This window comes from Carcharodon carcharias, chromosome 2 (assembly GCF_017639515.1).
Source record: "Carcharodon carcharias isolate sCarCar2 chromosome 2, sCarCar2.pri, whole genome shotgun sequence".
Taxonomy (NCBI): Eukaryota; Metazoa; Chordata; class Chondrichthyes; order Lamniformes; family Lamnidae; genus Carcharodon; species Carcharodon carcharias.
The window spans coordinates 134,705,385-134,719,495 of NC_054468.1; the positions used below are offsets into that span (position 1 = coordinate 134,705,385).

General features: G+C 41.0%; 1 protein-coding gene across 9 annotated transcripts in view; it reads left to right on the forward strand.

The window, feature by feature from the left end:
- map4k3a (mitogen-activated protein kinase kinase kinase kinase 3a) overlaps nt 1-14,111 on the forward strand; it is a 304,817-nt gene that overhangs the window by 136,999 nt on the left and 153,707 nt on the right. For all 9 annotated transcript variants that reach the window (XM_041213479.1, XM_041213499.1, XM_041213517.1 and 6 more), the window contains exons 3-5: nt 8,305-8,395; nt 11,764-11,828; nt 13,663-13,718. In XM_041213479.1, coding sequence (XP_041069413.1) covers nt 8,305-8,395; nt 11,764-11,828; nt 13,663-13,718 — 212 coding nt within the window. The remainder of the gene's footprint in view (nt 1-8,304; nt 8,396-11,763; nt 11,829-13,662; nt 13,719-14,111) is intronic.

A 14,111-nucleotide genomic window follows, 5' to 3' on the forward strand; every position in this document is an offset into this window, starting at 1 on the left:
GTTTTTGAATGTAGCATCATCGGAACAGATGCGACGGAGGCGAAGGAACTGAGAGAATGGGATGGAGTCCTTACAGGAAGCGGGGTGTGAGGAGCTGTAGTCGAGATAGCTGTGGGAGTCGGTGGGTTTGTAATGGATATTGGTGGACAGTCTATCACCAGAGATTGAGACAGAAAGGTCGAAGTAATCATCGATGTACCGGAGAAAGAGTTGTGGAAGGGGGCTGGAGTAGGACTGGAACAAGGAATGTTCCACATACCCCATAAAGAGACAGGCATAGCTGGGGCCCATGCGGGTACCCATAGCCACACCTTTTATTTGGAGGAAGTGAGAGGATTTGAAGGAGAAATTGTTCAGCGTGAGATCAAGTTCAGCCAGACGGAGAAGAGTAGTGGTGGATGGGGATTGTTCGGGCCTCTGTTCGAGGAAGAAGCTAAGGGCCCTCAGACCATCCTGGTGGGGGATGGAGGTGTAGAGGGATTGGACGTCCATGGTGAAGAGGAAGCGGTTGGGGCCAGGGAACTGGAAATTGTTGATGTGACGTAAGGTGTCAGAGGAATCACGGATGTAGGTGGGAAGGGACTGGACAAGGGGAGAGAGAAGGGAGTCAAGATAATGAGAAATGAGTTCTGTGGGGCAGGAGCAAGCTGAGACGATCGGTCTACCGGGGCAGTTCTGTTTATGGATTTTGGGTAGGAGATAGAAGCGGGCCGTCCGAGGTTGGGCGACTATCAGGTTGGAAGCTGTGGGAGGGAGATCCCCAGAGGAGATGAGGTCAGTGACAGTCCTGGAAACAACCTCGGACGGCCCGCTTCTATCTCCTACCCAAAATCCACAAACAGAACTGCCCCGGTAGACCGATCGTCTCAGCTTGCTCCTGCCCCACAGAACTCATTTCTCGTTATCTTGACTCCCTTCTCTCTCCCCTTGTCCAGTCCCTTCCCACCTACATCCGTGATTCCTCTGACACCTTACGTCACATCAACAATTTCCAGTTCCCTGGCCCCAACCGCTTCCTCTTCACCATGGACGTCCAATCCCTCTACACCTCCATCCCCCACCAGGATGGTCTGAGGGCCCTTGGCTTCTTCCTCGAACAGAGGCCCGAACAATCCCCATCCACCACTACTCTCCTCCGTCTGGCTGAACTTGATCTCACGCTGAACAATTTCTCCTTCAACTCCTCTCACTTCCTCCAAATAAAAGGTGTGGCTATGGGTACCCGCATGGGCCCCAGCTCTGCCTGTCTCTTTATGGGGTATGTGGAACATTCCTTGTTCCAGTCCTACTCCAGCCCCCTTCCACAACTCTTTCTCCGGTACATCGATGATTACTTCGACCTTTCTGTCTCAATCTCTGGTGATAGACTGTCCACCAATATCCATTACAAACCCACCGACTCCCACAGCTATCTCGACTACAGCTCCTCACACCCCGCTTCCTGTAAGGACTCCATCCCATTCTCTCAGTTCCTTCGCCTCCGTCACATCTGTTCTGATGATGCTACATTCAAAAACAGTTCCTCTGACATGTCCTCCTTCTTCCTTAACCGAGGTTTTCCACCCACGGTCGTTGACAGGGCCCTCAACCGTGTCCGGCCCATCTCCCACGCATCTGCCCTCACGCCTTCTCCTCCCTCCCAGAAACATGATAGGGTCCCCCTTGTCCTCACTTATCACCCCACCAGCCTCCGCATTCAAAGGATCATCCTCCGCCATTTCCACCAACTCCAGCATGATGCCACCACCAAACACATCTTCCCTTCACCCCCCTTATCGGCATTCCGTAGGGATCATTCCCTCCGGGACACCCTGGTCCACTCCTCCATCACCCGCTACTCCTCAACCCCCTCCTATGGCACCACCCCATGCCCACACAAAAGATGCAACACCTGCCCCTTCACTTCCTCTCTCCTCACCGTCCAAGGACCCAAACACTCCTTTCAAGTGAAGCAGCATTTCACTTGCATTTCCCCCAACTTAGTCTACTGCATTCGTTGCTCCCAATGTGGTCTCCTCTACATTGGAGAGACCAAACGTAAACTGGGCGACCTTGCAGAACACCTGTGGTCTGTCCGCAAGAATGACCCAAACCTCCCTGTCGCTTGCCATTTTAACACTCCACCCTGCTGTCTTGCCCACATGTCTGTCCTTGGCTTGCTGCATTGTTCCAGTGAAGCCCAGCGCAAACTGGAGGAACAACACCTCATCTTCCGACTAGGGACTTTACAGCCTTCCGGACTGAATATTGAATTCAACAACTTTAGGTCGTGAGCTCCCTCCCCCATCCCCACCCCTTTTCTGTTTCCCCCTTCCCTTTTTTTTCCCAATAAATTATAAAGATTTTCCTTTTCCCACCTATTTCCATTATAAAAAAACACCCCCACTGGAGCTATACTTGAGTGCCCTACCATCCATTCTTAATTAGCACATTCGTTTAGATAATATCACCAACTTTAACTTTAACACCTATGTGTTCTATTGTACTATTGTCGTTGACATCTTTTGATGATCTGCTTCCATCACTGCTTGTTTGTCCTTACAACCACACCACCCCCCTCCACCTCTCTGTCTCTCTATCTCTCCGCCCCCCACACACACACCTTAAACCAGCTTATATTTCAACTCTTTCTTGGACTCGAACTCAAGTTCTGTCGAAGGGTCATGAGGACTCGAAACGTCAACTCTTTTCTTCTCCGCCGATGCTGCCAGACCTGCTGAGTTTTTCCAGGTAATTCTGTTTTTGTTTTGCATATTTCGTATTCTGTTTACAACAGGACCTTGAGGCACCATCAGAACAAGGTGAGCTAAATAAGGGATATAATGCTGCAAGTGAAAGATTGTCACATAGGTTGTTGCTTACAGAATCTGCAACTTAGATTGTTGAAATGTTGGTGCTTCTAATTAGAACAAAGCTTCCTTCAAGGGACACTGTTCCACTATAGCATTATGTAAAACTCAATCCTTCCAAAATCGTACACCAACTGACTTCTATTGTTAATAATACCCAATGAATTCTGCCTGTGATGCTATAGAAGTGTTATGTCTTGTGTGCATTTCACATCATACAGCACACACAAATTTCTTTTGCCACACTTTTTCAAAAAAAGAGACCAATATAAAGGAACTAGCCTGGAATGCAAAATACTATCACCATAGTACCTGTGGCCTGTGAATCGGCCTTTTGACTTTCCCATAAGCAAAACCAGGGTTCTGATGCTCAGGTTGAATGGCACTTGCCATACTGAGGGAACTCACCAGGGTTTACTTCACATCAAATTGAGACACACCTATACTTCAGCAACAGAGTTAATACGTTGTGCTTGTGAACCATGCTGTTCCCATCCACACAAAACAGCTCTGGCTTCCCATGAGTATCTGTATAATCTGCTGCAGACAACATAATGAGTTTTGCATTTGCTGCAATTTTTAAAAATGGGAAAGAAGCTAGCTACAGTACTTGATGCTGTTGACCTGAAGCTGAAAGTGATGAACGTTACAAATTGCAAAGCCTCTGATCAGACAATAATTTAATACTCAGTAGCCTGAACTTTGTTTTCTTAATGATTAGGCTTTATTTCCTTAAAGGAATGCAGCTCCAACTTAACAGAAACAACTGCATTTCATGATATAAAAGCATCTCTTATTAAACAGCATATTCTCTGACATACTGTGAGCAATATCACAGTAAATTTGGTAGTAATATATTCCAACTAATATTGTGCAACTTGAATCTAACCAGTTCCATCAAACAATGAGGCCACCCTTAGGTTCGTGACTGAGTAGTATGCCTATGATTTCTACCAGTCTCAGTATCAGCCATGAAAAGAGGAATTGGGGCAGATTTCAGGCAAGTGGGAATATACAGCTGCAGCTCCTTATGGTGTTTGGTTTTCTAGATTTGCTGTCCTAGAGAAAACAAAGCAGCATACTTCATTTTTTGTGCAAAGGCATGGGTAAATAATACTTTACAAAATCCAGTATTGGTCATGCTAGCATATTAATGACTTTTACCGATCACTGCATTTGTATCATCTAGTAGTTTTACCCAGCCTAGTTATACCTACACTGTGTTGATTTTCATTGTTGTGTGATTAGACTTTGCAGCTGACAGCATGCGCTGTTCACTGGAGCATATGAGAAAGCTGTTGCTGCTCTAATTTATGTAAATTGAGTACAGATTGCAGCCAGTAAGTGTGGAATGTTTATGGATATGTGAATAATTGTCATATTTTTCACTTAATCCCTGGAATTTATGTGAATAGTTGTTACATTTTTCACTCAATCCCTGGAATTTATGTAATGTATTGTATTTGAAGTCTGTGAATTGTACTTTGAACTAACACTACAGGTACCTAATGGGAACAGAATGAATGTTGCGGTCCATTTTTTTTATATAGGTGCCTATGGTAAAGCTTTTAGTAAATCATTCTTAAAGCTGCATGTCCAACAGCTTTTATTTTCCTTGCTCCGCTGGAAAGAGGGTGGGTGGGGCACTGGTTAGAAGGTTGTGTTCCACTGATTGTGACAGCGTAGCTGATAATGTCATTGCCAAGAGCTGAACTGAATCATATAGATATGGCAGGTCTTGGATTTGACAACTAACAAAAGATTTAACTCATTTCAGCTGGAGTGGAGGTAGGGTTATTGCATTAGGCTGCTTTACCCTTTGATGAGGCAGTGGGAAAAGATCAGCTAGGAAATTTTGTTTCTCATCAGTATCCACCGATTGTCCCAGGAAATTTCACACATGTGGACATAACCAGGCTTGGGTCAGGACACACACAAAATGTTGCCACAATTCCCATAGAGACTGATTTAAAAAGAGGAATCCACACAACGCCAATCGAAAGAGACAGATGGGCAAGATTTCACTTCAAGACTTTTATTGTAACAAAAACTAAAATCAACATAGGATAAGCATGAATTAACAGGCAGCTGATGCATCAAACTAAAGAAAAACGTTTGTTTTGCAGTAACTAACGCAACCGAAATATGCCTTACAAAATGCTTTTACTGTACATCACACTTCTGGCAGATATGTAGCCTTAAAGGAGCAGTTCAAAGTCACTCCCACCTCCAGCAGAGGTTCACTTTTCTCCCTGCTATGCCAGGTCAAAACTTCCAGTATCCTTCGACAGTTGTTTCATTCCACCTGAGTATTCCGGATTTGATTGTCACCAGTAAGGCACACCTCGATAGCTTCTATTTCCTAAAGCTTCGAGAGCTCCGTGTTTTCTGTTCCCTTCCCTTTGAACAGAAACTGAACTCTTAAGAGCATCCTGCTTGGTCTTTAAAGCAAATAGTCTTCCCTGCTTCTCCACAGCAGTAGCTTTTATCCCTGTACAGCTTTTCTTCTGTTCTATGAAATTCTGTCAGGTGCTAAAACTACTGCTCGATACCTCGATGAGTCTCTATTTGAGTTTCCCTCCCATGTCACCATTGAACTCAAGTAGGCACTGCTTAGAACTGAGGTGTTTACCAGGAATTCACCACTGCCCCAGGCCTTCAGAGCTTTTCTGTTTTACTTTTAAAGGGGACATTTTAAAACATAGTTGGCTTGTAAAGTTCACTGTTCATGGCAATGCCTACTGGACAAGACAAGGTATCAGACATCTGTGGAAGAATACCCCAACATGAGTCACTTCCTTCAGGTATGGAGGGGAGATTCAAATGAGTGTGCTTTGATCCCTTCAGACTAACAGGTCAAAAGAAGCATGTAGGCTGCAGTGCTATCTGTTCAGCTTGAAAAAAACATCAAGTTTGTCTAAAATATATCACTGGATTTTGTGCCTATGTGATGTCTATCTCTAAACCTACTTATGTTTCACTAGTGTTCTGGCTTGCATCAACTAAAATATAAATCTCTGAGTAAGATGAAAGAATGCTACATAGAAACCACAGCACTGGAGGTAATTGCTTCCCCTTTAGTTGTTCCACCTCCGTAAAATTGCTTCAACACATCTGCTAAAACTGTTGTTCATGTTTTTGTTATCTCCTTAACTCAAATATTTCAGTGCCCTCCTGGCTGGTACCTCATCTTTCATATTAATAAACTTTGAACTCATCTAAAACTCTACTACCTATAAATCACATCCAGTCCTGGTCACTCATCACCCCTGTGTTCAGTGAACCACATTGGTCTCGGTCACTGACACCTCCAATCCAGCCCTATAACCCTCCGATCTCTGCACACCTCTAATTCTGGCTTCTCGAGTGTCCCTCACTTTCTTCACCCCACAGTCAGTGACTCTGCCTACCTTCACCCCCAGTGCTGTGGTTTTTATGTAGCATTCTTTCATCTTACTCAGAAATTTATATTTTAGTTGATGCAAACCAGAACACTAGTGAAACATAAGTAGGTTTGGAGATAGACATCATGTAGGCACAAAACCCAGTGATATATTTTAGACAAACTTGATGTTTTTTTTAAACTGAATATATAGCACTGCAGCCTACATGCTTCTTTTGACCTCTGTTACTCTGAAGGGATGAAAGCACACTCATTTGAATTTCCCCTCCATACCCGAAGAAAGGCCTTAAGCTTTGGAATTCCCTCCCCAAAATTCTCCACTTCTCCATCTCTCCTTTTAAGACACTTCTTAAAATGTAACTCATTAAGCGTTTGATCACCTGTCCTAGTGTTTCCTCTTTTAGCTCAATATAAATTTTTGTCTGATTACGATCCAATGAAGCATCATGGATGTTATTATGGTAATGGTTCTTTCTAAATGTATGTTGTTGTGAATCCTTACTGAAAGCAATGAATTGTGATTTCCGGTATATGGTAGAATCAATGCAGGCTCCATAAATGGCAATATCTTTGCAAAACTATTTAGCATTTGTTGCTTTGGAAAATGGATGCTGGTATAATGGAGGGAGGCAATGGCCTAATGGTATTGTTGCAGGACTAGTAATCCAGAGGCCAGTGTAATCTTCTGGGGACCCAGGTTTGAATCCTGCCCCGGTAAAATTTGAATTTATTAAAAAATCTGGAATTAAAAGTCTAATGATGACCATGAAACCATTGTCGATTGTTGTAAAAACCCATCTGGTTCACTCATGTCCTTAGGGAAGGAAATCTGGTGTCCTTACCTGGTCTGGCCTACATGTGACTCCAGACCCACAGCAATGTGGTTGACTCTTAAAATGCCCTCTGAACAAAGGCAATTAGGGATGGACAATAAATGCTGGTCCAGCCAACGATGCCCACACCCAAGAATGAATAAAAAAAATAATGGAATACTTTTGAGTAGAGTTATCGTCCTTTGAGTTTGCCAGAAGTCCATGGTGTTAACAGTTGCTTCAAATGGTTCATTCTCCATTTTCAAAAAGCGTGACCATTAAACAACATGCACTTTTTGTGGAATAGCAAAAAGACATGTTTATACTTCTCAAGTTGGAAAGGTGTCATATTACTTCAGATTTGCTCCATGTTAAAATGATGCAACAGGGATAGTGCCATTTCCTACAGGTAGGCAATCTCTTTTTCCTGGCATGTAACTGGGTTGCAATCTTCCATGCAGCTTGGAGAATATTTATATGCCAACTTTTCACATTCCATTAAGCCTGTCTACCATCACTATCCCTTTTTTATTGACCAATCATTGTCAATCAGAATATTTGTGAGTTGTTGAGACAAGATTATACAAATATCCATTGAAGCAAATTTCAGCGTTAAGGAGAGTGACTTTTACTGACACTGTTCTTGTTGGCCATCTGTGCTGGTGATAGCTGCTTAACTGTTCATGACGCAGAAGGATTTCATTTATTTTGCTCTGGGAGCAGTGGCTTTCAAAACATTTTAAAGACTTTAACATCTAAGTATAAATTACCTAATTTTGAGTCTGATACAAAAATTTACTAATCTAATGAGGGAAGGACATTCATTGAGAACTATGTTTTCAAGGGTAATTATTATTAATTTCCTTATTATTATCCGAGGTTTCCTTTAATAATTTCTGAACATTTTAATTGGTAAGATTTATTAAATGCCAATAACTATGTATCTTATAAAAACTTTTAAAGATTTTTGCAAAATTTTGCAGTAATATAAAAAGTTCACGTACAGCATCAAGTTTAAAGGTGAAACAGAGGCTCATAATGACTGCAATTAACTTGCAAGCCACAAAATCAGTGCTATGGTCTATTAAATCATTAAAAAAAGCACAAAATTAGCAATGCTGGAAATTAATTGAAGCACTGTAGCAGCCAGGTCAGTCGAATTTGTGGAGGGAACATATAAGTTAATGCTTCATGTGCGGATCCTTCATCAGAATTTTTTTATTAAATGTTTCCTCCTCAGGTGAAGACTTTGTCATTGTACAGCAGGAGATTATTATGATGAAAGACTGTAAACACTCGAACATAGTTGCATATTTTGGCAGTTACCTCAGGTATGTGTAGTGCTATACTTATTTTACTCGTGTATTGCTATGCTTTGTGTACTGGCTGTCTTTAGGAGGTTATACTATATACTATAAGCTTTTGTTTATACCTGTATTTACTGAAGTTTTTAATGAGTGAGTTGAGAATAAACACATATCTTTGATAAGTGGTGACATGTTTTACTTTGACAAGCTAGTTTGTATATATTGGAACCTGCAAATATTTTTGTTGCCATTGTGCTGTTTCCTTTAAGAACTTTAGTTTCAAGTTTTTGCTTGTTCAACAACAATTTGTCTTTACATAGAATCTTTAACCTAACTGTCCCAAAGCACCTCACAAATAAAGTGAATTGGGGAAATTGGCACATACCAATGAAAAGAAAGCTTAGAGTGACCGAAAGCTTTGTAGAAGATTTTAAAATCTGAGGGGTAGGCATTTGGGAGAAGCATGCAGAGACTAGTGCTGGTAGTGCCCCTAATGTAGGGGTGAAGTTGGGAGAAGGTGGGGGTGGGGTAAGGGGCGAAATGTAGTTTGCCCAGAAGTTTGCCATCAAAGGTACAAAGTATTTGGAAAAAGATGTGAGCATGAAGGAAATTGATGTTGGATGGGTTGAGGTATTAATCCATCTTGTGGATAAGATAATTTGAAACTTGATACACTGAGGGATGGCGTACAAGTGTAGATGAGTGAGGATGCATCAAAAGATATAGGCAGCTGAGTTTGGGCAAGTTGGATTTTACAAAGAATGCATTGGAGTAGTAGCATCTGGATGTGACACAGACATGTACAAAAGTTTCAACAAGTGTCCACATCGACCCAAATCACAATGTTACAGAGTTGCAAATACGAAGTGACTAATATGGTTGGGGTCTGAAGCTCAATTGGTGTCCTGTAGAACCCTGAAGATTGTGAATGACCCCGTTTAGCTTGAGCCATTGGATAAGAATAGGAACAGAGTCGGTGGTAAGGGAGAATGGCTTATGATTGGGCTAAAGACAGAGGAGTTGGCCTTCCCAATTTCAAACTGGATGAAATTGCTGTACATGATTTGATGCTGTACAGCACAAAAGTGTTCAAGAGTAATGGCAGAGAGTTGGATTAAGTTATTGAAGGGAGCCTGTAGCTTAGGAAGAGTAGTGGGCCGATCATTCAACTCTGGAAGTGATGGTGCAAGGATGGAAAGAAAAGCCATTGCTGAACATGCACATTTAAATAATTAGGAATGGAACAATGAAGCTGGATGACAGAGGAAAGGCATTGGAAGCAAATGGCATGGCCATATTCTGTGGAAAGGTTAAGAAAGACTAGGAAGGGTAGTGCACTGTAGTCACAGACAGCCGATATATTTTGTTACTTTAGCTAGGGAGGTCTTGAGTTTTGGGTCAAAATTGCAAAAATTGGATTAAAGGTTAGAGTTACAGGAGAGATGGCCAGGGAGTTGAGAGGCAATCACACAATGGAAGACCTATCCGAGGGAAGGAAGCTTGGAAATGGGTTGATGGAGCGGATGAATGGACTGAGGGTAGTTTTTTTTTGAGAAAGGATAATGATTTTGAAAGGCAGAAGGGTGATGCTTGAGGAAAAGGACCCAGTGATGATGCCAGCTAGCTTGGGGATTAGGAATGGAGCTGTGGTCAGGAGTTGGGTGTAGAGGGCATCAAAGGGCCTTATAGAAATGAAGTTGGATAGGGCACTAAAGAAGATGCGAACAAAGTGCAGAGCAATATGGGTTAAGGACCAGAGTGCGCAGGAAATTGGAAAGAGATCAGGCTAGGGCAATGGCTGAGAACAGCAGCATATAATGGTCTAGTTATTAAGAGAGAAGGAAATCCAAAGAGTTTTTCATGTTTGATGTTTGGGGGACAAGGATACTTTTTATGGAGGCAGTTGTTTTAAAATCTGTATAGTGCATTATTTTCTTCTTTATTTTGACTGGAGCCTACATTTTACTGTTTAATCAACCTGACAATTATACTTCTAAATTCAAAGACCATTGATTTGTGCATATATAAAATAACATCTGGTAGAGTAATGGGGAGTACAGTAGGCTTTGGTACTGGACTAGCCACTCAGAATTCAAGAGTTCAAATCCGCCATGAAGAAATTGGATTTGGTAAGAATTTATAGAATAGAAAATTTCCCAAAACTTGCTGGATTTTCACTGAAGGTTCAGGGAGGGGTCTGTCACCTCTATTGGTCTGACAACCATATAATTCTAGTCTCATGATATGTGGTTAATGATTCATGAACTCCTCAGGAAAACTAGGGATTGTTAAATACTGCTTTTCCAGTGTCACTCATCCCAAAAATAGGATGGGCACAAACTGTTGTCAGTAATAACTGGTATACTTGAAACAAATATGGTAAAGAGATAATAACTTATATTTATTTAGTGCCTTTAACATAAGATGTTCTAAGGCTCTTCACAGGAGCACGATAAGACTTATCTCCTTCTGTGGCTCAGTGTCATATTGTGTCAGATGGCTCAAAGCTTGCTCAAAGAGTTAGGCTTTAAGAATGTCTTAAAGGAGGAAATGCGCTAGAGAGGTCTAGGGGTATTTCAGAGCTCAAGGCCTAGGGCAACTGAAGATGTGGGCACCAATGGTGGAGCAATTAAAATTGGGGATGTTGAAGAAGCAAGAATTAGAGGAGAGCAGATAGCTCAGTGGGGTGTGCTGATGTGATGGTACGGTTGTTCTGGGGCTGCAGGAGATTACAGATACAGAGGGGAAGGGCATGGAGGGATTTGAAAACAAGAATAAGAATTTTAAAATCAGGGTCTTGCTTGACACGGAGCCAGTGAGAACAGGAGTGATAGGTGAACAGGATTTAGTGCAAGTTAAGGCACTGGTGCCAAAGTTTTGGATGACCTCAAGTTTATGGAGGAATGTTAGTTCAAGTGAGCAAAGACCAGTTGCTGTGGGGTGAGAAAGATAGAAAAAGGAAATGAACACATCCTTCCCTGAACTCTCCTCTCGCCAAACTCCAAGTCTTCAGTCAGTTAGCTCAGCTGCACGAAAGAGCGTTGAATTTATGGTAAACTGAACTGGGGCTACAGCAACCAGATTCAGCCAGTTAAATAACTACTCTGCTGCTACAGCTGAGTGTGTTTACCCTGTCTAAACTGCAAGAAAGAGAGAATTTAGCCTGCTTACACAGTACTTTCCAGTTACAATCTAATCTAGTCTATAATTAGCAGTAAGAGCAAAATTTAAGAACAAAATTAACACTTGAAACTCCCCTCGCACCAAACTCCAAGTCTTAACTCAGTTAACTCAGCTGCACTCCATTTGCACCTGTTATCACTTTGAGCAATACCGTGGAAGATCTAGTTGTTAAGAATCAATAAACACAACTATTTTTTTTAAAAATATAGACGTGACAAGCTATGGATTTGTATGGAGTTTTGTGGAGGTGGATCACTACAAGATATTTATCATGGTAAATATATAAATAGTTTTAATTTTTTCTTTCAGAATAAATATATATGTATGAAGTTGACAGATTTCACCTTTTTAAGTTTTATGAATGTAAAGCGTTCCACTCATTGTCTTTGCATAGAACTTAAGATAGTTTTGATATTAGAGTAGAATTTCTGTTTTCTTTGAAGCCTGTAACGTGCTTAGATTGAAATGGTTACATCATATAAATTCAAATTTGTTCCACCCTGAGCCCCTTTTACTGATTTTGCACTTAACTTTTCAAAAACTGTTAATGGTCATATACCAGTTGCACTATTTCACAATTTTAATTATTCTGCACCATTTGAATATGGTGTGATTTATGCTTTCTTTTAGTCTTGTCCATTCGACTGAATACCAGTTTCTCATCTCCCTAACTGTGTTATAAAGCTGCGTAGCATTTTCAGTGAATTGATGAGAAACTTTATCTTGAGACTTTGACCACAAACATGGACCTCATCTTCAGAAACGTTATCATTTGAAACCAGTTTGAAAATTTATGGTGTTTGTGATTTAACACTACAGAATTAGGGCTCAGCTGCACAGTGCAGCATAAAACCACAGAATGATGCAGCATAGGAGGAGGCCATTTGGCCCATCGTACTTGTGCAAGCCCTTTGTTACAACTATCCACCTAGTCTGACTCCTCCCTGTAAAACTTTTCCATTAAAGTATTTATCCAATTCACTTCTGAATGTTGCTATTGAATGTGTTTCCACCGTCCTTTCAGATGGTGCATTCCAGATCACAACTCATTCTTTTTTTTTAAAAAAAAGAACCTCATGTGGTGCCTGGTTCTTATTCATATCACATATTAGAGTGAAATCTCCATTTGTGACAAAGTCCTCAGTGTTGGACATGAGGTTGTCGAGCCAACTACAGGTGTACCCACTGTCTGGAAAACCAAATATCTACTAAGTTCTTGCAGCCAATTAGGATTCCTTTAACGGGCCAAAGAACAGGTTGTCGCCCTGTGCTCTCTCTTGGTGAGTGAGACATGCTTTAGAACAGCAACAACAACTTATATTTAATAGCACCTTTAACATAATCAAGCATCCTTAGGCGTTTCATAGGAGCAATGAGTCACATAAGATAATAGGTTATATAACTAAAGCTTGGTCAAAGAGGTTGGTTTTAAAGCACATCTTAAAGAAGGAAAGTGAACAGGTGTAGGGAGGGTATTCAAATGCTTATGGCCTAGGCAACTGAAAGTGTGGTCTAGAACTAGGGGACAGTTTAAAAATGAAGGGTCTCCCATTTAAGACTGGGATGACGAGAATTTGTTTTTTTTTCTCGGAGGGTCATTAGTCTGTGGAATTCTTTTTCCCAGAAGTTGATTCATTGAATATATTCAAGGCTGAGTTATAAAGACTTTTGATCGACAAGGGAGTCTTGAGTTATTGGGTCAGACAGCTAGGTGAAGTTGAGGCCACAATCAGATCAACCATGATTCCATTAAATGGCGGAGCAGGCTCTAGGAGCTAACTGGTCTACTGCTCTTCATTCTAGTATTCTTATGTGTTTTTGGATGCAGGACTCTTTGCTGAAGTGTGTAGAATGGAATTGATCTGGAAAGATACAATTTTAGGATTAAAAAAAGGATGAAAAATTGAGAATTTGGATCCTGAAATGGGACCAATTCAAGTGGGGTGTATCATCTTTCCCTAGATAACAGATCATTCCTTTGTGCACTGTGTTTAATATTTTTACAGAAGTTTTTATTTTGTTCTTTAATTAGTGAAAATATTCTGAATTGTTGACTTACTCTTAAAATTATATTCTGATTTCATGATATTTTCATAACTTTCTAACAGTGACAGGACCTTTATCAGAACTGCAGATAGCTTATGTGTGCAGGGAAACACTACAGGTATGCAATTTCAATCTTTCAGTGAATACTTTGAGAGGTTTTGGCAATTAATCATCCAAATTTACTCGGAACTTTGAGGAATTTAGTATGGGTGTACCTTAGTGGATTCACTTTCCTTTCATCTTTGGGACCTGAATCCCATTTAGACTGATGAATTGAAAAAGTCAAAGAATGACTTGTATTTAAATACTGCTTTTGCTTAAAGAACTCAACAGCTAATGAAGTATTTATGATGAATAATCACTGTTGCAACGTAGGAAAATAACCTTTGCTCATAAGGGTCAAAGATGGAATAAATTTAAGCAGTCTTAAATCAGCAGAAGTTCAATTTTGGCAAATGCCACAAAATCAGTCTGCATTGACCACCTCATTAAGGGAGTAGAAATGGCTGGT